Source organism: Periplaneta americana, chromosome 11 (genome assembly GCF_040183065.1).
Source record: "Periplaneta americana isolate PAMFEO1 chromosome 11, P.americana_PAMFEO1_priV1, whole genome shotgun sequence".
In the NCBI taxonomy this organism is placed as follows: domain Eukaryota; kingdom Metazoa; phylum Arthropoda; class Insecta; order Blattodea; family Blattidae; genus Periplaneta; species Periplaneta americana.
The window spans coordinates 9,571,522-9,587,487 of NC_091127.1; the positions used below are offsets into that span (position 1 = coordinate 9,571,522).

Below are 15,966 nucleotides of genomic sequence, written 5' to 3' on the forward strand. Positions count from 1 at the left end.
TAGGTGCATCAAAATTATGTTTACAGAAGAAACCAGTAGCCAGAATTCTGAAAAGTCGTAACACTAAGGAATCATGGTGTATTCTGTTACATGCCACATTTCACATACTACAAACTGAGATTAGAACACGTTATACATTCTTTTATCTATAGAGGTAAGGTAATAGGCTGGTTATGGCATACAAATTGAAACACGATTATAAGAAATTTATTTGTAAGAATAATTTCCTAAATTAAAGTATAGTAAAACATGATTTTTTGCACCCCTGTTTATTATCACGTTAAGCCCTCTTCTGTTGCACCAATTATGTTCCTACAAAGGATTTATTGTACTACTTGTCTACGAAGTAAACATTTTACTGTTTGTTTTATTTCAATATGAATTGTTTGTGTGTTTCAGATGATACCCGATGGCAGACAGTAATAAGAACAAACAATGGCCCATTAGAAGAATTTACAATATCATATCAGAATCTATTACCATCTACATCTTACACTTTTCGTGTAATTGCGTACAATAAATATGGCATCAGCTATCCAGCATATTCTGATGATGCGGTAAATACATTTACTGAATTAAAACTTTAATAAGCTCTTTCTCACATAGATAAGAGTTGTAAAATATTTTTAGACCTCTACATACATATCTTCTTCTTCTTCTTCCTCTTCTTCTTCCAGGGATTAAACCTTACTGGTTCGTTCCGGGTCCAATTATTAAAGCTGTTGTATCCATCTCTTTCGTGGACGTCCTTGGTCTCTTTTTCCTTCTCTCGGTCGATAGTTTAAACTTCTCCAAGCCATTCTATTAGCATCCATTCTACAGACATGTTCATACCATTGTCTCCTATATTCTTCTATTTTACCTGTAAGGCTAAATATGTTCAATTCTTTGTGAATATCTTCACTTCGTCTTTTATCCATTAAAGTGTATCCCGCCACAAATCGTAAATATTTCATTTCTGCAGCTTCTATTCTTTTAATTGTTTGCTTATTTAAAGTCCATATTTCTGAGCCATACAACATTGCAGGCACTTTATAAAATTTTAGTTGTGTTTCTTTTCTTACTTTCTTTCCCAATGTTCTCTTCAGGGCACCACATAAATACTGCAACTTTTGTAATTTACTGTCTTTTTCTCTGTTACATCCTAATGAAATCAACTGTGAGATCGTAACAGGCCATTTGGCCTAATACTTGAAGGGAGGAAGAAGAAGACATCCTAATGAAACACCTAGATAGTTGAAATCCTTTACTTGTTCTAAAGTTCTCTCATTTAAAACTATTTTTGCTCTTTGTAGTTCTTTACCACATTGGGCCATCACTTTTGTTTTTGTTGAGGAAATTTCTAAGTTATATTCTTGTGCAATCTTGCTTACATCTTTTACCACCTAAAAACTGAGTTGTATGACATCCTGCACTAACGCCAAGCCTCTATTTATTTAAAAACTTGCAAAATTGAGTAATAAAGTAACCGAGATTTGATAAATTTACACTTCACTTTTCTTCAAAGAATAATTGAAGTAGGTCTCAGTATTCTTGAAGACGGATCTTGCCAATAAAAATGTAGAGGTGTTACTAGACATGATACAAAGTTCATTACTAATTATTTTGTAGTCGTCCTTGGCGGTTATGTTGTTGCCATGCTGGCCATTAGACTGGAAGTTTACGAGATTAAGCATTGACAACAGATTTTTCGAAATCAGCCTTGTAAGACTAACAGTGGACGTCTAGGAAGTTGCAAGCACTGTAATGTTACCACAGTCTATTATATACAGTCATGAAGCTCAATATTTAGGGAATATGCATCCATAGATAGTTGCTAACCACTAGGATTGCTACTATCGCCTCATCACAGACAATGCGAAGTAATACTGGCACAGTCTATTGTTCCTAGCACCCTTATCACCTAAAGCTTCGTGACTGTATATACTAGACTTGATGTTACCTTGACTACCTGGCCTGACATAGGAGAGTGTCTAGCAGGAAGGGAAGGGTTGTACATAATATAAATGTCTCTGTCATCAGAGATAACTGCATTACAGTTGGACTAAGAAGAATAATATTTACATCATGGACTTTTTCAGTAGAGAAAATGTATTATCACGTTCTGTATTATAATATATTACTTATGCAATTTTAAACATTAGAAAAAATGATAACTTGTCAGGGATTTTCTACACTGGCTGGAAAAAAAAAAGTTGATTACTTTAAACTTTTAAGGAAACTTTAATTTATCATATGTAAAAAATATATATTACAGTTATATGAACACTAATAAATATAATTATTAAAAAATTAGTAAAAGTCAGACATGTTTCGGAGATGCTTCTCCATCTTCAGTGACTTTACCATGACGGCTGGTTCAGGTGATCGAACTGCGTTGTTGCTTGGCTTAAAGGAGACTTTTACTAATTTTTTAATAATTATATTATATTTAGTAGTGTTCATATAACTGTAATATATATTTTTTACGTTTCTTATCAAATCTATGAACACTGTATAATTGGCCCAGCATGTGTGGTTTATCTTTGAATATTTAATTTATCATTTAATAATAATTTTAATATAATTATTTTTAGCTACTTTACAGTATGAAGTAAAAAGAAATCAAACTTCTAACAAACAACAGTTTGAATAATTTCAAGGGAAAAAATTGTTCTGGGGCCAGATATCAAACCCGGGACCTTTGGATGAGCATGCCAATGCTCTACCGACTGAGCTACTCAGGAATTACACCAGACACCGGCTTAATTTTTCCCTTTATATCCACATACCTCAAGTGGGCTGATAGGCTGCCAAAGATCCAACATTGAGTGCACACAAACTCAGTGTGACTTGAATTGTGGTTTTCTGTTAATGAACAGGGTGTCTGGTGTAGTTCGCGGATAGCTCAGTCGGTAGAGTGTTGGCGCGCTCTGCCAAAGGTCCCGGGTTCGATACCCGGGCCCAGAACAATTTTTCTCTTGAAATTATTCAAATCAGCTTCACAGGGAGCTATAACTGAAAGCCAGAGTTGCAAACAACAGTTTTTCTTATAGATTTCTTTAAAGTCATCAAATATAATCACTTTAGTCCATTTTGCATCCATAATAGTAGTGTTTAATGGATACCTCTTCACCTACCATACAAATTTTCGCCACTATGTTGTAAGAGAACACATCTGACTCCAAGCGAGGTATCAGATAACAGGTATTGACACTTCTGGTAATAAAAACAGCATCTGTCTGTTGAGGCAGCTACCCATCAGTTCATGGAGGTATTCCTATGCAATGGGGTTTTATTCTTAGAGCAAGGCTGTCCAAAATGGGTGTCAAAATTAATTGCATTGACGACCCCTTTGCTCAAGTATGTTCTACTATAGCTTGATGGGATTTTAGATCTGGCCTTTGCATCAGCAGTCCAATGTTTGCATCCCATGCTCAGCATGGCACTCCATTGCCAACAGGCAGGTTGTGAGCAGACACCTAGTCTGACAGAACTTCTGTAATGTATTAACTGTGCATTGAGGGCCCGCACACTTTTTTATCGACCAGTGTATGTAATATTTCCATTGCTGCTAAATATGTCTCGAAGATTGCATGTAGACCTACTTTCCAGTCATGTTTTCACACATATTTAAAATAACGAAAATAATTCTTTGTACATCTCCTATCAGAGTCATAAACGAATTATTATTTTTACAGGTAATTACGCCGTCAAAATTATACCTGGAATATGGTTACCTACAACAGAAGCCATTTTATCGTCAGACTTGGTTCATGGTCGCACTGGCAGCTACATCTATTATCATAATTATAATGATAATTGCTGTTCTCTGCGTCAAAAGTAAAAGTTACAAGTATAAACGTGAGTAAAACTATGTGTCATATAATAGTACATTATGCAACGAGCCTATAATGATAGTAATTAAAAAGCGAGTATGGATGTTTATGAAACTCGCTTGTACTTGTTTCATAATTTTCATACGAGCTTCTTAATTACCATTATAGGCGAGTTTCATACGACTTTTTATGCTCGACCATATTTCTAACTTGAAATTATTCAGATGTATACATTTTATTTGTATCTGACAAGATCGGAAGTGACCTTGTTCTAGGTCGTGAATTGTGAGATGTGCGCAGATGCAAAAGTATTGATTTTTTTCCGAGGAACAATAATGTCATTGACCTTCATGTAATCCCGTTAAACTTGATATAACCATAACCTTGATTATTGAATTCGACATTGAAAAACGAGATGACAAATTGAATTTATTTGAATATTATTTACAATTAACGCTAATTATTATAGTAACAGAACATAACCTTCTGCGACAGTATTGGATTTTCAGCCTCCGTGACTTTTCGCTAATTCTCTTTCGATTTCTTATCCGAGAATAATCGATACTTGCGGTTTTATAACGGTACAAAGCTGACTTGTCATTGGCTGAACACCTGTAAGCTGAGTTGTCATTGGCTGAACACCTGTACTTTAATGAGTAGGTGTACTTTAATGACATGTATTAAAGGTCTGCTACCAGGTGTGTAATTACTACATTTCGGCATGGTCGAGCATAAAAGTAATATTACAACACTCATTTTCTTCTACATAAGATACAAATTTGTACCTATTTGCTCACATAAATTTCCGAATCCCAGTTGTGAACCTTACTCCAGGAAGGATGACTTTGAATAAATATTAGTAGTGTTATTCATTTCTTTAGCAGTAACATACTTTCTTTAGTGACTGATCATTGTAATGAATATGAATATATGAAATTGACTTGAATAAGTTATACAATTCCATTAGATTAGTTACAAGGCAGTCGTAAACCAATTTAATTAATAATGATGTGCATGAATTTGTTTTGTTAGGAGAAAATCCACAAACTATTAGGGAAAACAGGAGAATTTTACTTGAATCAAGTAAGGAGATAGGTTTGGAAGTAAACCCCGAAAAAGCAAAGTATACGATTATGTCTTTTGACCAGAAATATAAAAATAGGAAATTTATCCTTTGGAGCAACAGTAAGAAATATAAATGACACTCGAGAGGAAATTAAACACAGAATAAATATGAGAAATGCCTGTTGTTATTGAGAAGCCTTTATCATCCAGTCTGCTCTCAAAAAAGATGAAAGTTAGAATTTATATAACAGTTATATTACCAGTTGTTCTGTATGGTTGTGAAACTTGGACTCTCACTTTGAGAGAGGAACAGAGATTAAGGCTGATCGAGAATAAGATGCTTAGGAAAATATTTGGGGCTAAGAGGGATGAAGTTCCAGGAGGATGGAGAAAGTTACACAACGCAGAATTGCACGTGTTGTATTCTTCACATAACATAATTAGAAACATTAAATCCAGACGTTTGAGATGGGTGGGCTTGTAGCATGTATGAGTGAATCCAGAAATGCATATAGAGTGTTAGTTGGAAGATCTGAAGGGAAAACATCTTTGGGGAGGCTGAGACATAGTTGGGAGAATAATATTAAAATAGATTTGAGGAAGGTGGGATATGATGGTAAGGACTGGATTAATCTTAATCAGGATAGGGACCAATGGCGGGCTTATGTGAGGGCGACATTGAACTTCCAGGTTCCTTAAAAGTAATTTGTAAGTAAGTAAGTGCATGAGTTTATGTAGTGGTAATTACATTTTTATAAACTAAACAATATGGTCACGAAGAAATAAAAAAAGAAAGCAAATTAAAATAAATGCTATCAAAACAATAGTGCAGAAACTTTATTTAAAAGAGACAAATTTAACAACGTTGAAGCTCTTCTATGACAGTAAAACAAACCAAAAGAAACAGAAGATACATACAATACCAAAGTAGTAGTAAAAAATTAATTACTATATGTCTCACTCTTCACAAGTTGCATATTAATGTTATTATTTTGCACTTTTCTCAAAGAAGAGGCACAAAAGACGCTGGAGGAGTCGATGGCAATGGATCTGGATGACAGGCAGGAATTAGCAATGGAATTGTACCGTTCTCGTAGAGCAGGCCCCCCGGCCATGAGTGCAGGTGGCTGTGGCACTCTGGGCAAACGAAGCACTTTAGGACGCAAGTCCCTGGGGCATCACCAGCCTCCTGGACCTCCTATGCTGGGAAAATCTCCTCCACGTCCTTCCCCAGCATCTGTTGCATATCATAGTGATGAAGAAAGTCTGAAGGGTTATGATGAGAACCCAGATGACAGCAGTGTCACTGAAAAGCCGTCAGAAATCAGCTCGACAGACTCTCAAGTAAGTATTGTTATTTATGTTTTTTTTTTCGCCTTACTCTCCTTGTGTATGATTCCGTATTTCCTAAATAATTTTATGTATTTCATCTATTATCTTTTTATGTCCTTTCTTTGTTCATCTGTTAAGAGAACTATGGTCTGTTTGACTAAAATTATGACGTGTGTATGTACGCGGTGCAGTTTCATAGGTTCTATAGTGAAACAGATTTGTGAAGTGTTCAATGCCGTATGTAGTTTCGCTGCTTACCCACCCTCCTCGTGATATTTTCCCTTGACAAGTTCACTGGTCTCGTCGTTTTCCTTGTGCACACATTTCACCTGATATGTGTCAGAGGAAGACCAATTGTTTGTATACATCTGAAGTCTGATTAGTGTACTATGTTACTACTGCGTGTTCAGTTCAAAGTATGTTATGGCTTGCTGTATGCCGTCATGTGGCTAGTCGATGAGCCTAGAGAATTAAAAAAAAAAAAGTTATGTTTTATTTAACGACGCTCGCAACTGCAGAGGTTATATCAGCGTCGCCGGATGTGCCAGAATTTTGTCCCGCAGGAGTTCTTTTACATGCCAGTAAATCTACCGACATGAGCCTGTCGCATTTAAGCACACTTAAATGCCATCAACCTGGCCCGGGATCGAACCCGCGACCTTGGGCATAGAAGGCCAGCGCTATACCAACTCGCCAACCAGGTCGACTAGAGAATTCAATCTTCCTACACTTCCGCAGAGGCATATTACTTATGTGCCAGAGAAGTTGCCTAGCAAGTACGGCGTTCATTCTGAAGAGTACTTACTGATATGTACGGTAACGCCGGTAGTGGCAGGAATGTGAACTGTTTGGAAACACGTACTGAGGTGAGTTTTTTTTCTTTGTCGGGATATGGGGAGAGGATTAAGACAATTATTTACGTATTTGTTGACATTAACTTGGACGGTCAACATGGACACGGAGTATTTGATTTGTATTGTGGAATGTTGCAGTACGCAACCGATGATAACAAATACCCTGCGTACGACTTGCCCGCACAAAACACAGTTCGAAAGAGGTTATGGTAGCACACAGACAGTACAGACCGCCATCTGTTACAACATTCAAGTTATACAGTACACGTTCTCAAGTTCAGATTGAATGCCTTGATTAATAGGCAACTTCTCTGACATAAAAGCTGAAACTCGCTTCAAATCGCTGACTCACAACAGTGACGTCATGACACACTTTGAAATGAACACGCAGTAGTCAGTGATGTATGCATTGGAGGCAAATCTGGAGTAGGTTCTCCGAAAGTTCCTAAAGTTTACAATTTTCATTTATTTTCTTCTTTATTATTCATTTTATTGATTGATAAGGAAATGCAGTTTTTTGTTTAATTTTGTAGCTTTTTAATTTCCTTGTATATTATAAGGTGCTGGAATCCATTGCATATCTAATTTTTTTTTCCAAGCTTTTGAATTTGCTCAATCATAGAATGTATTTCTTTAATTTTCTTCATTTTGGGGTAAGTGGTGGATGCTATTGCCTGAATTGCAGCTTTAGATTCTGACAATATGACAGTATTTTTGTATAGGTGAAAAGTAAAAGAGTTCAATGTGTTGCATCAGAGACATTACTTTGGACAGTCAAGTAATGTAAAGTATTGGCATGTAATCCTGAAGACACACATGAATGAATGTGTTCAAAGTATGTATCTGTCATCAGAGAAAATAAAATAAAAAAGAAGTAACTTATATTCACTGTATAATTGAGGACCGTTTTTGCAAAACTTGCTAACTGAAAAAAACTAAATTTTACAGGAGAGACAAAACACTATAGTAAGGAAGTTTTGCTGTATCTCTCACTTATAGCAGAAAGCAAGTTTTGAAAAAACGATCATACTTTGACACACTACAATGAAGAGAAATAAACCAATATTACTAAGACGCTTTGAACATCTTATAGAGGCCTGCCTTATGTTAACGAATCCATCAAAATCTCAATTTTGCAAATAGCAAGTTTTGCAAAAACGGTCCTCAATTTCACTGATCACTTAGCATTGCAACAGGTAAGGATATTGTGCTCGATTGATTGTGTACTTCATTTACAGGTCCTCCCATTAAAAAGTTGAAGTTAATGAATTATTTATTTATTACAAAAACTGCCCCCCCCCCCCATTGAGGGTAGCCCTTACAGACTCAGTATATCCTCAAAAAAATTAATATACATATTTTGTAAACATAGATATTAAATTAAAAAAAAAAAAGGAAACAAAGAAAAGGACATGAAAAATTACAATTTCTATTAATGTGGCACCATGTGATTAATTAGGATTTGGCAGGATTTTTTAACACAGTTATCACAATGTCTTCCCTCAGAGATGTTGGCAGAGCAAACTGCCGTCGAAATTCTTCGAAAGAAGCTGCTATAGTCTCTCGAGCACCTATGAGCAAGCCAAATACCTCAACGTGAATTAAGGCAAATTTGAGCTTCAAATAGTTGACTGTAGACTCATAGATCGACTTCTCCTCAAGGTGGACCTCGGCTGACTGATGACATCCTACTTCAAAACGTATCGTGGGGTCCACAATGATGCCCTGTTTAGTGTCAGCATTGTATGCTAAAATATCTACTCCTCTCCTTGACCCATTTTCAGCTAGACAGGAGATTTCTTCTTCTACTATCTAGTCCTTATTTCTTAATGTGGCAGCAATTTTGGATCTTATAAGATGATGTCTAGAGTTCCTAAAGAGCAATCCCTGTTCACAGAATCCCAAGACGTGTGCTAAAGTTTCAATCTCTGGGCAGCCACTGGTACATTTTTTTTAGCAGTTATTTGTCATATTTAGTCCAGCATAATGTGTGTGTCTAATGAGTAACTGATTTGTTTTCCAGGGATCAGAAAGTGAAAATGAAAGTGAGCGATCGGATCCACATTCATTTGTGAATCATTACGCCAATGTGAATGATTCATTACGACAATCATGGAAGCGCCAGAAACCTGTTCGTAACTACTCAAGTTATACAGACTCTGAGCCAGAGGGGAGTGCGGTCATGAGCCTCAATGGAGGACAGATCATTATGAACAACATGGCAAGGTCCAGGGCTCCTCTGCCAGGGTTCTCGTCGTTTGTATGATAGTCTGTGATCCACAGCATTTCTGCTGAATCTGATCTCTCTGTGGCTATAAAATCTGAAAGACTCGATAAAGGATGTTCACTGTTGACATTCCATCCACTGTCTACGTCAGTTTCCCTTGGAATTGTGTGACTGAACACTTTGTTAGTTTGTCAGATGCCAGTGAAGATCAAACTGTGAGCCAAAGTAGATTTATCTGCCATATTTATGTTCTACTACTGCTCGCTAATCTGTGATACTTAATAGTTAAAATTGTCTGTGCAAGATTTTCGCAATTTTGTACATAAGTGAAACAGTGTGCAAGGCGATTATGGGGGCATGGGCGGCAACTGGACTCCTCCCCATTCGTATGGCTACTTACCAAGCCGTTCCCTCCAGGTATTTAAGCAACCAGTACTGAAATATGTATGAGGATGCGGTGTCTGCATATTGAGGTAAGTGTGCCACTGTACTTGACCTAAATGTGAAAAGACTGTATTCCTTTGCTGCTGCATTCAGTGGCTCAGAGATGCCCATGCCTGGTGTAGACTTACCTTGAGCATAAGTTGACTATATTTAAGCTGTGTGTGCAAGAAGTTTGAAAGTGAGAGCGAATATGTGTGAAGTGTATTTGATAGTGCTTATACTGACAGGCACTATTATATAGTACTCTACTTTTATAAGAGTACATTGACAGTGTATATATATCATTCCATAGTTCTCGCTACTTATTTAATTAGTGTAAAAAATGGAGAGATGAAAGTAAGCCTGAAGAACTTTACTTTTGTGAAAATTCAACATCTGAAAAAACAAGCACAAAATTGACCGAAATAATTATATATTCAGATATTATAGTCACAAAAGTACGATGAAACTTTAAACAAATTTATGTTGCCATATAAATGTAGCGTACTTTGAAATATTAAATTTATATGAATATTTTGTTTGTGCTTTACGTCATTTATGTACTTCTGGATGAAAACACTAGCATCACATAACCAGAAATTCTCAACTTCTCATTCGAAGTCTGACTGATTAAACCTCAAACATTGTTGATTTCATTATCCTGTAGATATTTATGTGAAATCTGTACAGTTGTTTAATTACTACACAAATTTACTCCTATCTTCAAAGCCGTATCACTTATATTTTTTGCGATATAACATGATTTTAATTCATTTTAAATCCATTTTGAATCTTGCGTACACCACTTTTAACACTTGAATATAATTAATTGATGAACTAGTAGACTTACTCGTGTTAAATATGTAATATTTGTCCGGCTTACAGCTGTTTCAGTGCTTCAAAACACACCTTCAAAATATACAGAAAACCAACCACCACCACCACACACATACACAACACATCTAACCACCCCACACAACACAAACATGCTGCATTCAGGACAATGGTACACAGATTACTCAACATACCCATGAACCAACAACACTACAATGAAGAAGTGAACACAATCAAATACATAGCACAAGAAAACGGATACAATCCAAACATAATAGACAACATCATAAGGAAGACAAAACAAAAATACACAAAACACAACACAAACACAAGAACACAAGAAATATATCACACTAACATATGAAAACAAAAGCACACATAAGATCGCATCTTCATTCAGAAAACAGAAATACAACATAACAGAAAACACACTACAAAGATATCTCAACACACAAAAAACACAAACAAATAAATACAACCACACAGGTGTATACAAACTCACATGTAATAGTTGCGACAAGTTCTACATAGGACAGAAAGGCAGATCATTCCAAACACACTACAAAGAACACATTAAAGCTATAACCAGAGGACACAATACATCTACATACGCTGATCACATAACCAATGCTAACCATACATACAATAACATAAATACGGACATGGAAATCCTACACACACAACCCAAGAACCAAAAACTCAACACACTAGAACAATACGAAATACACAAATACACTAAAACACACCCCGATCAAATCCTCAACACACAGATCAATTTCAGTACACACACACTATTCGACTCCACACTTCAACACCTTCCAACAATAAAACACACCCTCCTAACAGGCAGAGAAGTTCGAGATGACGCCGCAATCAAGTAGGCTCTGATGATGGTGCGTGAAGCACTGAAACAGCTGTAAGCCGGACAAATATTACATATTTAACACGAGTAAGTCCACTAGTTCATCAATTAATCATTTTAAATCATTCATTTCCTGCAGAACGTAGTGTAAGTTCTTCTCAGTATTGGTACTTGCAGCTCTACAGATTTTGCATAGTGTCTACACTTTCTGCGTGATTTACCAAGACAGTCTTTGTAATGGTTTTATATCCTGTATCCTGTACTGTTTTAAAACCACTGCCATTTATAAATCATTATTTATACTTTAAAGTATTCTGAACATTGTGCAATGCTGTTACAATGATTATTTTCTAAAATTAAAACACTGAAGTGAACTTTTGAACTTTGTATATTTATTTACATCCTTGGTATCATATTCCATGTAGGTTTATTTTTCCATTTATTACGTAGTACACATTTGAAAGGTGATTATAATCTTCAGCTTCTGTTTTTCATTTTTTTTTATCATATGTGAAGATAATGCACAAACTTACGAATTTATTTTTAACTCTTGGTGAGTTGATTGACGGTGGTGGTGATTAGGATTACAGATAAGTGAAAAAAAAAAAATACCCCCCCCCCCCCCTCCCTCTGAGTATACTTGCAACAGAATGGTGTGCTGAGATATTTAGGAGGAATAAGATTTTCGTCAGTTCCTTCAAATAAATGCTGCAACAATATCTTAAAATTAGGCCGTAGGAGCGCCCAAATCCTTCATAATAATTCAGTTCTGGATATCAGAGATGGTTGGTTGATTGCTAATGGCTACCTGGGTTATTGATATTAATAATTTTCTCCCTAGCTTCCCAATATAAGGCTACTAAATGATCATTATTCTCTTTATCACTATGAAATTGGCTGCATTCCAATAGATGTTCTTTATTAAAAGTTTTATTTTCATTCATGCACAATGGATAGTAATTGTCATTCTGAAGAAATGTTCTATAAGAGAATCATATCCAACGAGAATCAAAATTGAGCTACACCTACTTTTCTTGGTTTCATCACAAGATATTTGTGTCATATTTAGGTCTTCATATTGTCTTTCTTAATTTTTGTAATTATTTTTTGGTGTACTTGTTCAGAAAATACCGTAAAATGGGGTGAATAGGATCAAAACTTTATTCTTGGTTATAAAGTTTGTTATAAACTGTACTTGAGCGGGATCACAGTCATTGGTTACTATCATTCTTCTAGTAAGCAATGACTGTCTTCCCGCTCAATTGCAGTTTATAACAAACTTTATAACCAAGACTGAAGTTTTTATCCTATTCACCCCATTTTACGGTACCTTTTTTATAAGCATATAATTTAAGGGAAGCTCTAATGTAAAGTTTTATCTTGACTTTGGAGGCTCTTTTTGCCAAAATATCAGCAGTTCCATTCTTTTCTAAACCAACATGTTTTGGAATCCATAAAAAGAATTACTTCTGTGTTTCTGATCCTAACAGTTTGGTAATTGTTGTAAGATTTCAGTTGTTTATTAGCTGCACTTATATTTTGTGATGGTCCTTAGAATCACGATTACTATTTTTTCTTTTTTGGTTTGTCTGTTTATGTTGGGTCTGTAAAGTTCATTTCCTAATGCAGCTCTGCTAGTTAAGATCTTCCCGTCGAAATTATTAGCATCTTGACCCAATGTGGGAATTCAGAATAAACTCTTGAAACCTGCTTCTGCCTCTTTAAGTAAACCATCTATGTATATTCTACACCATGGTTCAATCATTTTTAAAAGTTCGGGTAATTCCTTTTGGTGACTTTTATAACCATGTCAAGTTCTACAGTAGAACCTCGATTATCCGTGGTAATGAAGAGGGTGGACTGAACGGTTAATCGAAAAAATCGGATAATCTGTACTATAAAAAATGTTCATAAATCAAGTGCAAAGTACTTACAATTTCGTAATTTGAAGCTTCTGCCGTACTGCAACCGCTGGCATCTTCATACAACACACTACACTATACAATATTATGCTGTTTACAACTAATAAACACAAAGAAGTACAGTAATATGCAACTAAAAACGCAAGAAAATTGGATTTATTTAAACAATCTACAGATTCTTATAACTTCTGTGCTGAGAAGAAGTCAGTTACTTTTCTTTGGACTTCAGATTTATTTAACTTTGTCCTTATGTCCATTCTTAATTTATTGTTACGCCAATCTCGTATTCTGATGCCAGACGAGCCACAGTTCCTCCTTTCCCGAACTGCTAGATTATAAGCACTTTTTTTTCGATACTGAAGACAATATGTTTTCTTCTGATGCTCGTAGAAGACATTTTTGCATAGTAGCTACACAGTTCAGGCACACGACAGTAGAACAATGACTGAACGGTGCATTGGCTGTAATTGTGTGGAAGTTCTCTGGGTCATTCCTCTGAAAGCAGGTAGTGGTTATTGTACAAGCTGGGAAAAACACCCCCTTCCACAAGTAACTGTGTCTGTTGCGGATAGTGGCAGCATTCCTGCTAAAGCTGGAAATAACCTTTCTAGTAAAAGTACGTACTAATGTAATGCACAGTACTTCACATATTTTTCTGCCTAAAATTAAAAAAAAAAAAAAAAAAAAACTCGAGAGGACAATTGGATAATCCGACGATCGGTTAATAGGGTGACGGTTAATCGGGGTTCTACTGTACTTCGATATCTATACAGGGTGATTCACTAAGTTTTACCACTACTAATGTAGCATTTTCCTGAAATGGTTTGGAACATATTTTCCCAATAAACTTTTCCTATCTCACATAATTCACGAATAATCACTGATTTTCTAAACATATTGGTGTGAATAGAGCTCCATGCACTTTGCAATGCACCGAGTCATTTATCACATGTTCAGTTGACGGTCATACATTGTGAAGTTAGCAGCTTGTTAGTTGTCTCAATATGCTGTATAAATTTACAACTAAAGAATATGCCAATATGTTATTTATGGTGTGTGTGAGGGAAATGCAACAGCTGCTGCAGTCGAATATACCTCCGTTGGTTATTTCAGAACTCTTTATTAACTCCTAAGGTTATCTAGTGTCTGAATGAGATGGTGATAATGCCAACGAAATGAGTCCAGGGTCCAGCGCTGAAAGTTACCCAGCTTTTGTTCTTAATGGGTTGAGGGGAAACCCTGGAAAAAGCCTCAACTGGATCTGCTCATTTCACGGTCAGACATACTAAGCGTTACTCCATAGCGGTGGACCCGATGTTTTAAGCTGTATCGCTCCAGTGACTGTCTTGAGTCACTGGAAACTGAGAAGAGTTGCTCTTTCTCGAGGTTCAAAAAACTTTGAAGGTAATAGTAACTCTGTCCACTAAAAACTTCAGATACGTATACTGCTATCAAATATTTGATTCTCAAGACACTTGATACAAAGCCATTCATATTTTGCTATCGAATGTATGAGTTAAAACTTTGAATTTATTTTTAAAATCTCATAAGTTTTCGGAATCAGTTATTAATGGGTAGTTTTCTTTTTTTTTAACCAATCGAGTTATCACTAACACTGCGATAAATGTTCAAAGATATATTTGAGAGGTAAAGTTATTGAAAATCTCTAACAAGAAGGAATATTTGGTAACATTATAAAGTAGTTCTATTACTATACAGATATAGGCCGTAGTTCTTTTTCTTAAATTGCTTGTTATTCTGTGCTGATATGCCGAGCTCAGCTATGAGTCAGACTGTGAAAATAAAATCAAAAACGAAATTTCTCTTTTCGACAGTTTGAAAGTGTCTGTAGTCGTTAGGCTCAGAGTATTATTCACTATTTTTATTAATTACGTTTACTTTCCTCTTTCGAGGGAGTTCCAAGAAATAATCCAGTAAACAATGTGTACAAGTAAGCTACAAAGTGTGATGTTCCTGTTGTTTTAGCAGTGTTCAATATGCCTGATTAGTACAACAGTATAAAGGCATTATAAAATGTAATGTACTCAGCATTTCCCTTCATATCTCTTATTATGACAATTTTACAACAGCAGGAGCAATTTGACGAGTTGCTGAAGGGATGAATTCACAGCAGACATTCCAGTTCTGCAGTTCCTTGCTGGTCTAATTCTCATTGTTTTCTTTCCATATTCTTATGACTTCTTGGTTCAAATTGATAGTCCATGGCCTAATTCCAGCAACACCAAGTAATTGAACTATTTTAGGAAAGCCATGCTGACCACTGATGATGCAAACAAGCTTAGCAGAGCTGGGATGTGTGATGTCGCTACTCTAACTCAGAAAACTTCTAGATTTGGATTGTGAGCATTCTATTAATTGTACAACACTTGGGTTTTCACAGAAACTAATCTCTATGCCTGATCTATTATACTCATTTTCTACATAAAAATGCATTACATAAGTTAACAGGACCTTGAAGTGGAGGGAGGAGAGGGAAGAGACTCAGATCAAGAAGAAAGTCATCAGATCATTTTTTGTATTATTCAATTCAAATAAAGGTCCACAAATTTTAAATTAAAAATTAGTGCGGTAAAACCCTAGTTAACTAAAACAGTGTAGCAGAAATATA

At 35.8% G+C, this 15,966-nt stretch overlaps 1 protein-coding gene across 4 annotated transcripts in view; it reads left to right on the top strand.

Moving 5' to 3' along the window:
* sdk (sidekick cell adhesion molecule) overlaps positions 1 to 9,651 on the top strand; it is a 460,070-nt gene extending 450,419 nt beyond the window's left edge. For 3 of the 4 annotated variants that reach the window (XM_069838943.1, XM_069838944.1, XM_069838945.1), the window contains 4 exons: positions 400 to 557; positions 3,681 to 3,843; positions 5,893 to 6,227; positions 9,093 to 9,651. In XM_069838943.1, the coding sequence (XP_069695044.1) occupies positions 400 to 557; positions 3,681 to 3,843; positions 5,893 to 6,227; positions 9,093 to 9,335 (899 nt within the window). In that variant the 3' untranslated portion in view covers positions 9,336 to 9,651. The remainder of the gene's footprint in view (positions 1 to 399; positions 558 to 3,680; positions 3,844 to 5,892; positions 6,228 to 9,092) is intronic. The other variant, XM_069838942.1, reaches the window with a different exon arrangement.
* The last annotated feature ends 6,315 nt before the right edge of the window (positions 9,652 to 15,966 follow it).